The sequence below is a fragment of the Sarcophilus harrisii genome, chromosome 2, assembly GCF_902635505.1.
Source record: "Sarcophilus harrisii chromosome 2, mSarHar1.11, whole genome shotgun sequence".
In the NCBI taxonomy this organism is placed as follows: Eukaryota; Metazoa; Chordata; class Mammalia; order Dasyuromorphia; family Dasyuridae; genus Sarcophilus; species Sarcophilus harrisii.
The window spans coordinates 350,817,871-350,836,967 of NC_045427.1; the positions used below are offsets into that span (position 1 = coordinate 350,817,871).

The following is a 19,097-nucleotide window of genomic DNA, read 5'->3' on the forward strand; positions in this document are numbered from 1 at the left end:
CAAATTCAGAATTTTTTTTAATTTTTTAAATTTCTATTTACTTTGTTGTAGTATAGTTACCAGATGCTTTTAACAATATCTTTTTTAAAAAACTTATTCAGAAAGAAGGATTTCTTAATTTTAGAAAGATATATCTTCCCTATTTTAGGATTATCCTCTGGATTTTTAAGTCATGCAAGGGCCTTTAATCAGCTTCTACTTACATAAAGTTCTGACTCATAAAAAGAAAATATGACAAATCAATAGGCTTCAGCTTAGACAGAATTATTGATCCTGAATGTTAACTCTCCCTCCTTCCAGAGATCTTTAAACCTGAACAACTCTTGTCTGATATGTTTTCTTTGAAGTGAACATATTTACAACTTCTGTTTGGTGACCAACCAGAAGTCACGCTCAAATTCCATTCCTTCAATCATTGATGAAGTGACCAGCAGTCCAGGCACTGAGAAGGTTCATGGGTCACAGTGTCAAAAAAGAAGCAGGGAAGGGAGAAGTTGGACAGACTATAGATAAGAGGAGTACACTGGAAGATGAGTTTATGGCCCTAAGATATTCCAGTGGTACTAAATAATGCTTTCTTTTCTTTCTAACTATCTAGTCAGATATTCTCTTCATCAGAGAATGACAAACATAGGCAAATTTTGCCCAAGAACTGAGGGGATCACAGATAAGGGTCACTACAGAGTCATAGTAGATAGCTCTTTCCTAGCACCATCAGGAAGGAAACAATGTTGAGCTGGTTCTGTAGCTTAGAACAGTGATTTAACAACTTTCAAACTTATAGACAAACTACTTTTCAACTGTCACTACAAAAAATAAAATCTCAGTAAATTCATAGGAGAATAATTTTTTTATTTTGGATGAGACTTGTAGGAAGGAGATTTAAAAAAAATTATTGCTCTGCATCAAAAACAAACACCTAGATGTTACAGTGCTATAGGAGAATCCATAGATCACTTAAAAGATTTGCTTTCATCAGGCTATGCTTTGGTTACGACTTGATGAGAATAAGTAAGTCCAAGGTGATAGGTTTGATTCTTGCATAGCTCAGTGGATTTTGTTCTGTTCCCAGGCTGTAGATCAGCTTTTAAACTTAAAAAAATTTTTTTTAAACAACAACAAAAAGAGACCCCAGACTTATCCCAAAATAACTTATTTATCTCCAGTTTTAAAGTTCCCCCATAACTTTAGCCAGATATCTCACAGACATGGGCCATTGAACATAAGGAAAGCTTGTTGAAATAGTTTGAATGTCTCATCACTGTGGGACCATTGCTGGTGACCCAGCTTAGAGGTGAGGACTTATTGAAAAGAGTATTATTTCATATGTAGAAGTCAAGGTACTGCTGTTACTAGAGCCTAAGTCATATTGGTCTGGAAACGAAGAACCAAAAATTCCTATCATAGTCAGAATCCTCCAAAAAGGAAGGAAAAAGCATTCAATAAGCTTGGAGAAGAGTATTCACTGAATGTTCTTCTTAGTAGCATATTAGGACAATTGCATTGTCCTCATTGTACTCTTTTCAAGAAGAGAATAGGCCCCCAAGGATTCCTCCTCTTATAGCACACAAGAAATACCTGTAATTGCTCATCTCTTCAGTTATTTTGGAAATCCCTGCGATAAAAAGAGTTCAGTAGCATCTTCCCAGGTCTGCCTAGTCATCAAAATATCAAGGACTATTGCATACTTTGTAAACTTGTAAAGAAGGGATAGAAGAGGTTATTCAGTCCAAGCTCCTGACTCTCTGGATGACCTAATGTTTGTCAACCCCCAACCTGCCCAAGAGGGGTGGGTGTCTTTCTAGAAATGACTTACCCTTCCATGGACCATTAGTGTCTCACAGGGGTGAGATATCCTTGTGTTGTCTTGCCATCAGGTCAATCTCCTTTTTCTTCCATGGAGGAATAGGATGATAAAACATTGGTCTGTAAGGTGATACTTTGCCTGCCTGAAAATTTGAACATCTTCCTACAGACCTCCCTTTTGGTACCACCAGTCTCCAGCTTTCCTCAGAAGTTGACTTCCTTCTTTTCATCATTTTGGAAGTTCTTTGTCCAAGTCCTGTCTTCAAAGGCTTTAGCAATCCTATCCTCCTTGGGAATACTTGCATACTTCATTCTTTCATCAGTTCATTCAATAAGTAATTCTTAAGTATTTATTCTGTATCTAGGCACTAAGATTACAAAGACATCCAGAAACAGCCCCAGACTTCAAAGAGCTTACTTACATCATATTATGGGCAACATCATAAAGACATTAAGTAAATATGAACTATATGCAATTGATACAGAGTAATTTGGGGGAGGGATATTAGCAACTGGAGAGATCACCTTGGTAGGAGGAAGTAACATTTAAGTGGAGTCTTGAAGGATTCCAGGGATTTTTGTATATCATGGTTATTGTTCGGTCATTTTTCTCTGTGACCCACTTGGGCTTTCTTAGCAAAGATACGACAGTAGTTGGTCATTCCCCTGTCCAGTTCATTTTACAGTAAAGAAAAACAAGGCACACAGAGTTAAGTGACTTGCTCAGGGTAACAAGCTAGAATCTGGAACCAGATTTGAACTCAGAGGATGATTCTTTCTGACTCTAGGTCCAGCACACTCTGTGCTACCTAGCTGCTCACTCTTTGCTTAGTAGATATGTACAATTAATGGAGAGGGTTGATGCCAGTCTCATAATTTACCTTTGTGTGTAACTATGATCCCTCTGCTAACACCAGTCATTGATGAGAACACCCCCTTGAAATAAGAACTCAACATGAGTTTAGACTACTGTGTATCTTTCTGGCTTTGAATAAGAAGACTATGAGCTGAAATGCAGTAAGAAGGCTTTCTAATTTGCAGCTAGATAGCCTCTCATTTATCCTCTTATTGACAGGGACAATCATCAGAAAAGGACATTTTAGAAACGTGTAATGTAGAACAGAACTCTGTCTGAGGCTATATGGACTGATCCTTTTTTTTTAAATTCTATGTTGAGTTTTGAGGGATTTTTTGTCTTATTTATTATGTATTATCTAAATTTGGCTTGGTCCAGCAGGTTCAAAATTTCATTTGTTTACAATACAGTATGCACTTGTGAGCCAAAGAGAAAATAGAAGCCAGAGAAGCCAGCAGGTAGAAAGGAGGAGGGAGAGTATTCTAGACAGGGAGGATGGTCAGAGAAAATGCCAGGAATCTAGAGATGGTATGTCTTGTTCATTGAATAGCAAGGAGACCAGGATTACTGGATCAAAGAGTTTGTGGTAGGATATTAGGACATAAAAAGACTAGAAAGGTGAGAATGGGCTAGGTTGTTGGACTTGGAATGACAGAGAATTTTACATTTGATCCTAAAGGCAATTTAGTGCTCCTAGCACTAGAGTTTACTAAATAAGGGGATGAAATAGTCCTGCATTTTACAAAAAGTCATTTTGGTGACTGAATGGAGGATATGTTGGAATGGGGTGAGACTTGAAGCAGGAAGACTATTTTCATAATTCGGGTTTGGGGTGAGGAGGGCCTACAAGGTGTGTTAGCCATGTCAGAAGAGAGAATGGAGACTTATCCAAGAGAGGTGGCAAAGGTGAAATAGAAAGACTTTGGCAACAGATTGGATATGGGGATAGTGATAGTCTGGAATCGAAGATGACATCTATATTTCAAGCCCAAGGGACTGTGAGGATAGTGTTACCCTCCACAGAAATGGGAAGTTAAAGAAGGGAAGAACTTTGGATGAAAGAGAATTACTTTGGTTTTGAACATGCTGAATTCAAGATCTAGTTTAACATATCTAGTTCAAAATGTCCAAAAAGCAGCTGAAAATACAAGATTAGAGAAGATGGGGCAGGACAGTAGATTTGAGAATCATCAGCATAGAAAAGCTGATAGAGAAGTGACTGAAATCAACACAAACTGACTACTAGATAGAAAACAAGGTACCCTCTGTCTGAATGGGCTTTGTAAAGAGCCATACTGAGTTTCTACATTCCCAGGCAACTTTTTGTTAGGTTAGTTTCAAATACTTGTGATTTTTTTGTAGGTATGGGAACTCCCTCCACTGAAAGATCACAATCTACTTATAATTTATATTTAATGAGTTGCCTGAGGCTCAGAAAGATTAAATTACTTGCCTGTGGTCAGACATCTAAGTCAGAATTTGTGTCCAGTTCTTCCTTTCTCTAAGCTTTATCCACTGAGTCAGACCACCTCTCTAATTTATCTGATAATTATTTGGAAATATTCTTAGCCTAGAGTCAAAGAATCAAATTACTCTAATTGTTGTTGTCATTTGGTCATTCAGTGACCTCATGGGTGTTGTTTGCTTTTGGGGGGAGTTTTTTGGGATTTTGGGGGGTGGCAAAGACAATACTTTGCCATTTCTTTCTCCAGTGGATTAAGGCAAACAGGTTAAGTGATTTGTCCAAAGTCATACAGTTAGTAGATGTCTGAGGCCATATTGAACCTGAGGTCTTTCTGACCCCAAGCCCAGCAATCTATCTATTGAAACATCTAGCTGCCTCTTACTGAGATCAGTGAAATTAAAAAGAGCAAGATTAGAAGGGAGGAAACAAATTGTGTGGAACTTTTTTCTCAGTGTTGTTTCAGTTCAAGATTTAGCAAACCCAGACTTCTTCATTTTTGTAACTGTCACCATGACATTTATGAGTCAATACTGAGTGCTCTGCCTTTCAAAAGACAGACTATTTGGGGAAATAATCTATTACCTAAGAAAAAAAAGTTTTCCCTAACAAAAACTATGAAAACAATTATGAAAAATGTTACATGGAAGATGATTAACAGTCTGGGAGAAAGACATCACATGTCTACCCTAAATGAAAAGAGAAAAGGACATAATGAGACCTAAGAATTTGATTGGTATAACTTCTCCAGGAGCTCAATAGTAGCAGAAAAATCCAGGTCAATTCCTCTTGCAGGTCTAAGCTATTGAGAAGTTTCCCCAAAGTAATGAGTACAATTGCTTTTAGGCACCACTTGCATGGAACTCCTTTAGTATTAATGATAATATGAGATCAGGATAACACTCCATTTAAGTAGCACTTTAAAAGTTTTCAAAGTGCTTCACATGTATTTTCTCATTTGATCCTTATTACAATTCTGGGAGAGAGATGCTATTATTTCCGCCCATTTTACAGATGAGAAAACTGAAACCAGGGCAGTTAAATGACTTAGTATATAAAGTTAAATGAATGTGTGAAACAGAATTTAAATTCAGACCTTGCCAATTCAAAGTCCTGAATTCTATCTAATGTACTATTTAACCATCTCTATGGTAGAAGCCTCTCAGCCTTTCTGTGATTCCAAACTGGTTAGTTTGCAGTGGCCTCCAATTTATCCCATTTCAAACATCTTGGTATATAGGGGAGTATAGACATTTGGAATTGAATATATTGGGATTATGTTGGAATATATAAATATATTCTCTACTTACTACTTGTGTGACCCCAGCCAAGTCACTTCTCTCTGTTAGCCTCATCTGTAAAATGCCAGGGTTAAACTTCTAAAAGTCCTGGTATATCTAAATCTATGAACTTGCAATGCCATAATTCTCTAGATACACTTTAAGTTGTTGAATCTGGAGAGGGAGAGATAAGCTCAGTTTGGATAAATGAATTAACGAGGTAAAATCAGCCTAAACACAGGCTACATCTGGGTTAGTGATAAGTGGGGTGGGGCATTGACAGAACCTGTTGACTTTCTGCTATCTTGAATCCTGACTCTTGATTTCACGGTCTGAGTTATCCTATTCTCCAAGCTGCCTGGACTGCTTAAAACTGTTAAGCGGCTGTTAACGGCTTTTGCAGCCTCATCTATTCTTCTATTAAGAAGGCTGTAACACTCTTGTTCTATGCACTCTACTGGATACTTCCCTTTTCTATATGCTATTATTATTATTCTGGGATTTTTTTTTTTGAATGGGTCTTTAAGTCTGAAATAGAACACGAGTGAGTGGTGCCTTTGGAAATTAGCTGTTTCTCATTCCAGTAAATCCCAGATCTATTTAAATTGAGTAAATTTCTCAAACTCTAGAGAATTTTACTGTTGATACTCCCTAGGACTAAAGGTTTTACAACAGCGACATCTTGTGTTATTTTTTAAGATCAGAGCTTAAATAGTTGTGTACTTTACTTGACTTGAGGACAATATCTAAGAGAACCAGTCTGGAAGACTCAGATTCACCTCTTGTCTCTGACACATACTGACGATGTGACTGGGCAAGCCACGATCTCTTTGTTCTTTGGACACATCTCTAAGAATAATTTGCAAAGAAAGTGCCAACTCCAGTGGTAGAGGGAGTTTCCTTACCAGGAGTCCTCCATTCCAATGGAAGCACAAGTCCAGTCCCTAACTCTTTATCTGACTACACTTGTTTCTGTCTCCAGATACCTCTCAGCCCTCAATCGTCAGCCATGTATGCTCAGGTTCTTGAAAAGGGTCATCAGAGAATCTGGAGTTATGTTTGCACCCTTTGGCCAATACCATTCATAAAAGTTTCTCATTGCAGAACTGGAGTATAATCAAAGTATATTCAATGAAGAAAGGGAAGGGGGGAGAAAGGAATGATCATTTACATACATATATACATAATCATATATAAACAATAATTTATAATTATATACCATAATGGAGTTATTGTTTATTTATGTATAATACACATATATAAATTGTTTATTTATGTATAATTATATTTATTATGTTATATGTCACATAACAAATTATATTTATAAGGTACATAATTATAATAATCATTTATATACTACTATGTGCCAAATATAGTGCTAAGTTCTTTTTAAAAATATATGCATATAGATAAATATATGGATATAGTTGTTTGTATATCTGTATACATACACATGTATCAATTACCTCATTTGATCCTCATAACATTGCATCAAGATAAGGATTATTATTTTACATTTTACAAGGAAAATGAGGAAAAGTTAAGTTACTTGCCTAAGGTCACGCAGCAAAGAAATTCCCGAATCATATTTGAACTCAATTCTTCCTGTCACCAAGCTGTTTTTCTATCCACTGTCACCCAGCTACTCTAGGAAGGGTGATAGCGAGAAGACTCATCAGTGTACTACCTGAGGATTGATTGTTTAAAAGACATTGGTGATGTTTAGCCCAGAAAAAGGGGGTATTTCAGGAGGAAATCATTCCTGTCTTAAAATATTTGAAAAAAATGACAAATTAAAGAGTTATCAGACTTATTTTCCTTGGCAAAAGAAGACAGAACTAGGAATAACAGTAGCAAGTCACAGAGAAGCAAGATTTTGATTAACCCGTAGGAAAAATTCCCTATGGTGAAAGCTGATATGGATTGTCTCTTCAAAAAGTAAGAACCGCATTCAGAGGATATGAACTAGCAGATAGGAGATGGTAATTGTCAAGGAATTATAAAGAAAATTTCTGAGTGGGGTGGAAGGTTGAAGTGCATAGATCCCCTTCCAACCTCAAGATTGATTAGATTCCATGAAATTCCTAAATAAAAAGCATTTTAAAAAGCAACCACAAAGACGTCCAGGAGCTAATTTGGTAAAACAAGCAATAAATTGCCATAACCTTTTCTTATTCATCTCCAGACAATTATAAAATAGTACCCCAAAACAAATACTTGAACAGCAGAAGCAGCAAAAAGACAGGATAAAAAGGTCTTTCAGTCTAAGAAACATGGAGAATCAGCAAGAAAACTCTGTCTCACTTGGGTATAACAAGTACCTGGTCTAGATCAGGAAGCATCCCTGCAACAAGCCCCATCTCAGCAAATCAATGGGAAATTCTGAGTCCCAGTATGGTGGAGCAGGTAAATGTCAACAACAGGACCTCCATGGTGCCTCAGCATAGCCAGGGGAACAAGCAGACTTCAATCCTGAGAACAGCCACATGCTTCAGTGTAGCCCTGGCCAAATGCAGAAATATTCCACTGACCTTTACACATGCCAGACACTATCACCAGAACCCCAACTCAGCACCAGGTCAGATGTCAGATCCCTACAGCCTCCTGTAGTGCCAACCCCCCTCCCAATTCCACTCCCTCAGTACAGCATCAGACATGATGATTTCCATGGGCTTCATGGTAACATCAGTGCAGCACCAGGTAAACAGCCAGGGCCTGCAATCACTGGTACAGGAAACTTTACATAGTACCCTTCCTACCCTGGGAGGAAAGCTCAAATTTAAAAGAAGGGAAAAGGGACAAAAAGTGATTAGTAAAAAAACAATAATAACAAAAATAATCTGACCATAGAAAGTTGTCATGGTGATAGGGAAGACCAAGACACAAACTTAGAAGAGGACAGCAATGTCAAAACACCTATGGACAAAACACAAAAGAAAAATGGGAAGTGGTCTCAAGCCCAAAAATATCTCATGGAAGAACTCAAACAGGGCTTAAAATCATAAAAAAAGAGATAGAATAAATATTGGGGAAAAAAATAATAGTGACTTAAGAGAATTATGAAAAAAAGAGTTGACAGCTTAGACAAAAAAAAAACAAAAAAAACAGTCGCTTAAAAAATAGAGTTGGTCAAATGGAAAAGGAGGTAAAAAAAATTTGACTGAAGAAAACAATATCCTAAAAAGTAAAACTGGCCAAATAGAAAAGGAAGTACAAAAATTAAATGGGAAAAAAAACTTCTTAAAAGCTAGAATTGGGCAAGTGGAAGCTAATGATTACATGGGACATCAAGAATCAAACAAATTCAAAAGAATGAAAGAAGAAGAAAACATAAAATACCTCATTGGAAAAACTACAAACCTAGAAAAGAAATCTAGGAAAGACAATGTCAGAATCATTGAACTACCTGACAGTCATAATCAAAAGGAAGACCTGTACAGCATCTTTCAAGAAATTATGAAAGAAAATTGTCCTAATATCCTGGAATCAGAGGACAAAATAGACATTGAAAAAAATTTACCAATTACTGTAGAAAAGAGATCCCAAAATAAAAACTCCAATTATAGCCAAATTATAATACTATAAGATCAAGGAAAAAAATGTTACAAATAGCCAGAAAGAAACAATTCAAATATCAGAGAGCCATTATCAGAACTATAAAGATTTTAGCAGCTGCTGACATTTTAGCAGCTGCTAAGGATTAGAAGTCATGGAACATGATATTCTGGAAGGTAAAGGAATTACAACCAAGAATCACCCACCTGATAAAATTAAGCATAATATCCCAGAAGAAAAAAAATTTCAATGAAATACATTCAATGAAATAGAAGATTTTCTAGAAGAAATGGATTTCAAGTTTTCATAAGGAAAAGACTAGAATTGAACAAAAAATTTATCTACAATATCAAGATACAAAAGAAGCCTAAAAAAGTAAAAAGGGGAAATAAAACATAAGGGATTAATTGGAACTGTTTACAACCCTTTATGGGAAGATGATATTTGTAATTCTTTAAAATTGTACCACTAATAATACAGCTAGAAGAAATAAACTTACAGGATACAGGTATAAGACGAATTTGAAGGAATAACATAAAAAACAAGGAATGAAAAAGATGACTACATTGGATGCAAAAGGAAAGAAAAGGTAGACTATGGTAAATTATTTTACATGAAGAGGCCTGAAAAATCTGTTACAGTGGAGGAGAAGATGGGAGGGTGAGCAATGGGAATCACTTGAACTTTACTTTTATCAGTATTGGCTCAAAAACGGAAGGAAGGGGTGAAAGGAGAGAGAGGACAAACAGGAGGAAAAATAGGATGAAGGGAAATACACAGTTATTAATTGTAACTGTGAATGTGAATGGAATGAACTCTCCTATGGGAAAAAAATGGATAGCAGAATGAATCAAAAACCATAATCCTACAATATGTTGTTTACAAGAAACATACTTGAAGCACACACACACACACACACACACAGTAAAGGTAAGGAGCTAAAGCAAAGTCTATTATGCTTTAGTTGAAGTTAAAAAAAAAAAAAGGCAAAGGGAACAATCTTGATCTCAGACAAAACAAAAGCAAAACTAGGCAATTAAAAGAGATAAGGAAGGAAACTACATCTTCTTAAAAGGTACTATAGACAATGCAGTAATATCAATACTAAATATATATATGCACCAAGTAATATAGCATTCCAATTATTAAAGAAGTTAAGTGAGCTACAATTCAAACCCAAACAAGAAATAGAGAACATTACAAAATGTAAAATGGATAATTTTAATTCTATTAAAATTTGGTTTTTACAAACAAACCAATGAAACCAAGATTAAAAGGAAAGCAGAAAGCTGGGAAGCAATCTTTATAGCAAGTATCTCTGATAAAGGCCTCACTTCTCAAATATATAGAGAACTGAGTCAAATCTATAAAAATACAAGTCATTCCCCAATTGGTAAATGGTCAAAGAATATAACCAAGCAGTTCTCAAATGAAGAAATTGAAGGTATATATAGGCTTATAAAAAAGTGTTCTAAATCACTTTTGATTAGAATAATGCAAATCAAAATAACTCTAGGCTTTTACCTTATACTTAAAATATTGGCTAATATGACAAAAAAGGAAAATGTTAAATTTTAGAGAGAATGTAGGAAAATTAGGACACTAATACACTATTGGTGGAGTTATAAACTGATTCAATCATTCTGGAGAGCTATTTAAAACTTTTTCCCAAATGGTAATCAAATCATATACCCTTTGATTCAGTAATACTACTGCTAGCTCTATATCCCAAAGAGATCATAAATATAAAAATACTAATAGCAGTCCTTTTCATGGTAGCAAAATATTACAAATTAAGAGGAGGCCCATGACTAAACAAGCTGAAGCATATGAATATAATGAAATATTACTATGCAATAAGAAATCTATGATTTTAGAAAAAAAGCAACACTTTGTGATGATCAACTATGAATGACTCAGATCTTCTCATTAACACAATGATCCAAGACAAATACAAAGGACTCATGAAAAAAATTGCTATCCATACCCAGATATAGAAATCATGTAAATACCAGTCAAAGCATATGTTTTTCATTCACTATTATTTTTTGTGGTTTTTTCTTTTTGATCTGTTTCTTCTTTCAGAACTGTGACTAATATGGAAATATGTTTTACATGATAGCAAATGTATAACCTATATCAAATTGCCTACCATTTTAGGAAGAGGAAAGATAAGAAAGAAAGGGGGAAAATTTGGAACTCAAAATCTTGCAAAAATGAATACTAAAATTGTCTTGACATGTAATTGAGAGAAAAAATACAATTAAAAATAAACAAATAAAAAGCAACAACATTTGCCTAATTCAGATGCAACAAACATTCAGTAGGTACAATATTTTTTAAATGTTCTGTTTTTTCTAAGTACCTCATAATCCCTTCCCCACAACACTATTATAATGACAAGGTAATAGAGATATGTTTTCAGAGACGAAGAATATATCATTTGCTACTTGTATTACCATACAAGTGGACTTATTCATATAAGTCACTTAATATTTTGGAACCTCAGTTGCTTCATTTATAAAATGCAGGGATTGTACAATATGACCTCTGAAGTCTCTTTTTTAACATTCTAAGGTCTGAGGCAGAGATCCTCACAGTAATTAAATAATATATTCTGCCAAGAGTAGTTTGAGGATTTCAGAGAGATTTTAAGGAACTTTAGACAACAAACCTGGTACGAATAAGGAAGATATGATGATTCTGACTACACTCCAGGGATGCTCTGAATAAAAGAATTCATCTGGACTCTTCTCCCTAATGGGCAAGATGAGTTATTGTACAACTTCAACTCCTCACTTAGCAGAAGCTGTTACTTACCAAGGATAGGTGAATAAAATTGTTTTCATTCATTGCACAAGTATCTATTTAGTCCTTAGTATGTGGACTTAGTATGTGTTTGTCTCTATGTTAAGTATGAAGATAAAAAATAGTTCTTGCCTCTAAGTAGCACAGAGAGTCTAGAAAGGAAGGCAAGGAAACTGAATGGGTAGAGTGGGCAGTGGGTAGAGTGGATGAGTGGTCTTGGATTTTTTTTAAGCTTGCAGGAAAAGGGGCTTGATTACCTCCAGCTTATCTCATTTTGAGGAGGGCCATTTCTAAGATACAATAATGGTGTTTTTTTCTAATCCATTTCATTGATACCTTTTATTTTTATGTCATAGTCATTTCTACACCTTTCCTTCCCCTACAGCTTAACACATCATGAACACATCTAACCATGTATGCAATATTCTGTGCAAGACAGGTCCATTTTTGGTCTTTACAATCTCATGGGAATTTTCTCTCAAACTATAAGGAGGAGACCCTAAACTATTCACTAGAATTGAATATGGATCCCTGAGAAATACTTCCTTCTTTCTTAAGAGTGTCGTTAACTTGAACTCTAACTTCCATAACAAAGTTGGATAATAATGTAAAGAGAAAATATAAAAATAAGTGAGTTACAATGCTAATACTCCTCCCTTGTTTTGAACAGGAACAGAGATACTTGGCAAATCAGTTCGTATTATATTCTCTACATTAGGAGTTTGCATATTTTTTGCAATTGGCTACATGTTGCTGCCACTGTTTGCTTACTTCATCAGAGACTGGCGGATGTTGCTACTGGCTCTGACCGTGCCGGGGGTGCTGTGTGTCCCGCTGTGGTGGTGAGTGAGATCGTGTTCACAGGCATTCCCCTACATAGGGGCACATCTGGAGCTACAGGTTTTAAGATCACCAGTTGGGTGGAAATGTTACCTTGCTTCGGGCTTTTCCTTTTTATTTATTTTTTGTCTTGGTGCCTGCTAAGAGCATGGGCCCTTCTGCTTTGGGGTCAGTTAAACCACATGCTCCATCTCACTGAAAAGTGTGGTGGCTGTGGTTAGGGTCCTCCACGACTACTTGCAAGTGCCACTCTCAGAGCAGAGATCTTAACCTGCAGCTGCCCTTTCTGTTGCCTGTTTTTCTCGTTCATATGCTACTAATTTCCCTTTCCACTTTTGTCTTCCTTTAAATAGTCTCTTTTCTGTTTATGAATACATACAAAGTCCTTCAGTATTTCTGACAGGACTTTTCCTATGATTTTTAAGATGTATTTGCTTATCTGCATAGGATTGCAGGCTGAGAGAGAAAAAGACAGGCAGAGAGACAGACAGAGAAGAAGACAGAGGAACAAAGAGAGGCACAGAGGGTTTTTTGGTTTTGGGGTTTTTTGTTTTTGTTTTTGTTTTTTTGCTGAGGCATTTGGGGTTAAGTGACTTGTCCAGGGTCACACAGCAAGTGTCTGAGGCCACATTTGAACTCAGGTCCTCCTGACTTCAAGGCTGGTGCTCTATACATCACATCAACTAGCTGCCCCAGAAGTATTTTTTTTAAGAAAAAGAAAAATTTCCTTCTAGTCAGGCCTTTTTTGCAACTCATTTGTGGTTTATTTCCTCTTGAAATAGTACCAGAGTTTGAAAAATGACCCAAAGTCCAGTTGAAATAGAATTCATTTAACAGGAGGCAGGAGGGTTAGAGCAATGAATTTAATAGATTTCTTTGCCTCTTTTGACATTTGAGGGAGGCACAGAAATGAAAGATAGCTTTTTAATCCAACTTTCTTGGAGCAACATTAGGTTTTGTGGATGATTTCTATGTGACTTTTGTGGTTTTATTTCTTTTATTTTTCATATTGAAGCAGGAAGAAAAAGCATCCTGTCTCTTCTGAGAGATTTTTAAAATCCATTAAAATTCCTTATAATTATTCTTGGTTTGGCTGTAGCCTAATCTTCCATCAATAAATCTGGAAAGCTGCCTTTGTTGATTTATGGGATTTTCTTATTTAGCATCATGAAAACCTCTGTCATCATTTTTTCCCAAGGCTTAGTATTTTGTTTGGACCTTAAAGGCTGGCATTGTCTTTGGTCATGTTTTGAGCATAAAGCTCTTTTCATTTTGTATTAGAGTGTGCATTATCTGATGATAGCACAAAGTTATATTCATTTAACACTTTACCTACCCACCTTTTCCTCTATTCTGTCACAGTCACAAATGGAATCTGGCCCATTCTTTATCTTCTAGAAAAGCTACTTTCTTGATACAAACTATGAGTGCCTCCTAATGTATGAGAGAGTTGGATCACTAGAATTAATTTTGTGAGTGGGAACCAGTGATATTTTCCCTCGCATGTTAATCCCAAATTTTGAAATAGAGCCTGGAAGAGCTTAGAAATAGGTCCAGTTCAGCTGACCCTTTCTTATCCTGAAACCAAGAGCCAAACTTCATGCTTACTAAACAGATTTCATGAATACCACTTAAATTAGAAGGTCAAATTGAATAAAAGGGGAAAGTCATGGTGACATTATATCCACTTCTTTATAAAGTAACTCTACCCCAGGGAAATCCACAATAGAACCATAATGGCAGGTGGATGTCCCAGAGAAATCCCATCCAGGCAGATTATATTTGCATCACACATTCCCACTGGCTGATTTCACTGAGCAGGACCAATTTTAAGAGATCCTAATACCTAAAATCTAAATAAAAGAAGATAAAACTTAAAAGAATAAATGCCTCCTTAATTATTCTCCCTTCCAAGCAGTTCTATTGCCTCTCTCTCAAGTGTGTTAGAATTCTTTTTTTAAAAATGACCTCTTATCAGTCTTGTAGTTAAGGTTAACAATATAAACCTAAGATGTCTTGGGGAGGGGGGATGTAGAATCAGGGGAAGTGAGTTAATCTTTTCAGAAAATTTAGAATTAGAAGGGACATTTACAGGCCATTCTATCTAAACCCTTCAGTTCACAGCAGAATGAACAAAATAAGCATTTATTTAAGTGCCAGACATTGTGCTAAAACTATATCTATCTATCTATCTAGTCTCATCTGATCAGCACAACAACCCCATGAGAGATGCTATTATGATCTTCATTTTAGAGTTGAGAAAACTAAGGCAGACAGAAACTAAGGTCAACTTAATTGCCTAGTGTCACATAGCTAATGATTGATTGTCCAAGATAAGATATGAACTCTAGTCTTCATGACTCCAGGCCCAGCATTCCATCCACTGTATCATTTAGCTTCTAATGATGAAGACACAGATAAGAGGCTAAAATGACACTGCTAATAAGAAAGAAAATTTCGATTCAAATCCACTCTGGCCCCTGCTTAAACCAAAGATCCCCAGCTTTGTTAAGTCCTTCAGCTATATTTCACAGGATCCATTTAAAAAGAAACTATTTTACTTCTGTTCTTTAAAAACAGCAGAGTCTTTTCCTCTATTACTGATTGGTAACTAGCCCATAAAGTTTGAGCATGAAGATTCCCTGTCTGTAATCTCTAGGGACTCATTATCCCAAGAAATGTGACTGATCTGTGTAATGGAGACATGACCCCCAAAAAGGCAACCCTGTTGAATTCTCTAACTGGGAATAATGTTAACATGCCATATATTTTGGCCAAATGTTGTCCTCCTAGGTCCCTTTGTCTTCAAAGGATATTTTAATTACAAATGTAAGGTAGGTGTGTGTGTGTGTGTGTGTGTGTGTGTGTGTGTGTGTGTTTTGCCTATGTAGGTTATGGATGCCAACATGAGTCTGTCTAGATGTGGCTTACATGAAGATAAGAATATCTTCAGTATCTGTTCTTCCTACCAGTCAAGGTAGGAAGACTTTAATTCCTGCCAGCAGGGAAAGCAGAAGACTGGGGCCAGAATGACCATTGTTGGCCATCCCGATCTCCTCAGAAAGTAGGGATAGAAAGCTAGAATAATCTCTATCTGCTCCCTTTAATATTTCTACTCTAAGGGAAGTAATGTTTAGGTTTAAGTTATATTTCTGACCATTACGCCTTATTGAGACCCTCTTTAATATTCATTCTGGGATAGGATGTTACTACTACTGCTGTTATCTCAGTAATGTTTTTGTGGTATAGAAGTTTTCCTTCAGTCTCTCTCTTTACATATGTCCATAAGTGTTTGGAGTTCTGTGTGTACTGCCCAATGGATGCATCTAGATTTCTTGATTTCCCTCCTTGACCATGAAAAACCTACTTAACTTTCTTGGGTTTGTCTCCTTGGTGGTCCTCACTGCCTTGCTCTTGATTTGACTAGACTATACATATACTCATTCTTCCTTCTTGATTTGTGTGCTGTTGAGCTGGGTTGCATTTTGATTCTTATTTTTGAATCCATCTTCTCATGGGATCCTTAGATCATGTCAGGTGGGCAGACTCTGGTCTCCCTGTTCACCTGAGATGGGGAAGCTGCTAGCCAAGTGACATCAGGAACCACAGAGCACTGATCTTGTTTGGCAAAGGAAGAAACTGACTGACTCAAGTAGGTGGAGAAAAGAGAAGGACAAATCTATAAGAGGAAACTTCTTCCTTTTCCTTATGGAACAGGGGAACAAAATAACAAACATTCATTCAGTACCCATTAAGTAGTACCAGACACTATGTTAAGTATTTTACAAGTATTACCTCATTTAATTGTCACAACAACACTAGATAGGTGTTATATTATTATCAAATACAGTTGAAGTAAATGACTTGCCCAGTAAGAATCTGAGGCTAGATTTGAACTCAGGTGTTCCTAATCCCAAGCTCAGTGCTCTATTTACTATGCCACCTAAGTACCTAATGGCAGGCCAAAAACTGCTTCAGTTTAAAAGGAGAAACCCACCATTTTGGTTTTATCCCAAATCCCTTAATAACCTGTTCTTGCTTTAACATAGTATTTCTCTCAGGTTCCCCAGTTAACAGGGGAAGTATGATGGTATGGTCTTGTTATGGAGCAGAAGCTGTCTCAGGTATTACTCTATATAAAACAAGTATTATCTCATCCCTTCTTTGACATAGTACCCATTTCCAGTAGTTCTGGCTCCAATCTGTCTGAGTCTTGACAGTTGAAGAACCCCAGCCTCAACAATTATTTCCCCTTTAAAAGCAAAATATTGCTCTAAATAGCACATCCCTAAAGACTCTTGCTTCTGCCCCAATGTGGGGGTTGCTCAGCCGACAAATGGAATGAGGAAAAATCATTGAGCCCAAGTTCAGGATTCAATGCGCAGTGAGGGCTCGCCAGCTCCTCTTTTTGTCTTAACACTCAGGTTCTTCACTCATTCCGTCTCTTCTGAACATACTCATTCATGTCTCTCCTCATTTACTCACTCCCTCTTGCTCTTGGACAGTCAAGAAATCATTCCTCCCACTCTGCTTCTACTCACAAACTTCTAACCAGTCACACAGATGCCTGTGTTCCATCATCTCTCCACCACACCCAGACCTCTAAAATGAATATCACCAGTGGAGTGTGGAGATTAAAATTATCCTACCTATGGTAAGAGACTGAGGCAGAGGTCTGAGCCGATGGCATTTTATTAAAGGGTCCATGAATCCCTCTAATGAATGAACCTCAGATCTTCCTCATGATCTAAGTAAGATGCCACCTCCTTCCAGGGCCCTATTTTTGTAGGCCTGGATGTCCAATCATTCCAGAATAGCTACCACCATATACAGAATAATTCCACTGAATAAGCCATATGTTCATCATGGTCACAAGTTGGATGAAGCAAGGAATATCTTCACATAAGATGGAAAGGATTCTCCTTAATTTGGGCAGAAGGAAATGGTACAAGCCATCACAATCAGTGACCTAAGTGGTCATAAGATAATCATCTGCCCCTTTTGGACAAGTTGATCCAGAGATACAAAAATATTTGGGGGGACTTTCCATGTAGTTGTCATCATCACAAGGTAAAACAAGAGTGGAGGGACTTTAGCTAACTTTCTATAGTTAAGCAAGTGAACTTAGAGTCCGTAGCTCACAGCTCTGGGGCCTTATATACAGAACTCTGATATGATTCTATCAAATTGATTAATATTGATTGGAATAGAGTAAGGGTCCAACATGAATTATTTCTCTCAAGAAAAATTATTTCTCAATTCCCTCAAATAGATGAAGACTGTAGAAACCAAAGACCTTAGCACCTGGTTGACAAGAATCATTAATTTAAATAGGAAGTTCCCCAATAGTATGCTGAGATGAGCCTTCTTTTGCCCTGCCCAGCTCATTCTTGAGACTTTGCATAAGTATACTGTAGGTCTTTGTCCCACTGCCCCAGCCTTCCCACAACCTCATAGGGTAGTATCTTCCTTCCTCTTCTGAGGGCACACTTCATGTTACTTGCCCAAAACACACTTTGTTATTTTTATCCCAGTACAAAAATTCCTAGAAATGATTCTCTTTTTGTTGTTTTTTTAATAGGTACCAAGTAAATTATGAGTTCCCTTTGTTAGCTGTACATCACACAGAATTCAGCACAGCTTTTGTTCTAATAGGCCAGAAGGTTAGTGCCTCTAACTTCAGGTCCAAAGCCTTTACCAAATATTCAAAGTTGTATTATCATGCAGGAGACATGGAAAAATGAGATTCCTTTGCACCACACTCTAGAACTGAGAAGACAGCAGAATAACCAGAATTGTTATAGAGTTAGATAGAAAACCCCATGGAGAAATTCCCAAATCTGCCTATTCACACCAGATGATCTTGCAGAAACATAATTAATTCAGCCATCTGGGATCATGTGGCATTAGACCCCTATAAGTTGTCAAAATGTGGAAAAATAGGATGTGTGTGTGCATATATATACACATACACATATGCATACATTTGTACACAAACAGCATATATATATATATATATATATATATATATATATATATATACATATACATATCTTGTCCTTCCATGCTTCCATATATGTATATGTATACATATGTGTGTACACATATGTGTACTTTATATATCTAAATATATGTGTGTATTTGCCTTGTGAACAAAATATTTGTGTATATATTCATAAATATGTATAATACCATACAGCACTAGACCAAGATTTATATAAGCTAAGATCCTTGGTCAAAATATATTTCAGTACTACAGAAGTTATATGTGGAAGCTGATTAACTCAGCAGGAAGGGTTTGGGGTAACTAGTACTATTCAATAATGTATGTCAGCAGACTGACAGCCATTTGTTTCAAAGAAGGACAAATGGATTTATATGGGTTCTTTTAAAGTTAGTAAATAAACATTTATTAAGCACTAACTGTGTTCCAGGCACAGTGCTAAATTCTGGGGATACCAAGGAAGGTAAAAAAAGTCCCTATTCTCTA

General features: G+C 36.5%; 1 protein-coding gene across 2 annotated transcripts in view; it reads left to right on the forward strand.

The window, feature by feature from the left end:
• The window catches only part of SLC22A4 (solute carrier family 22 member 4), an 83,467-nt gene that overhangs the window by 42,280 nt on the left and 22,090 nt on the right, over positions 1-19,097 (forward strand). For both annotated transcript variants that reach the window (XM_012549800.3, XM_023503829.2), the window contains exon 4: positions 12,438-12,609. In XM_012549800.3, coding sequence (XP_012405254.2) covers positions 12,438-12,609 — 172 coding nt within the window. The remainder of the gene's footprint in view (positions 1-12,437; positions 12,610-19,097) is intronic.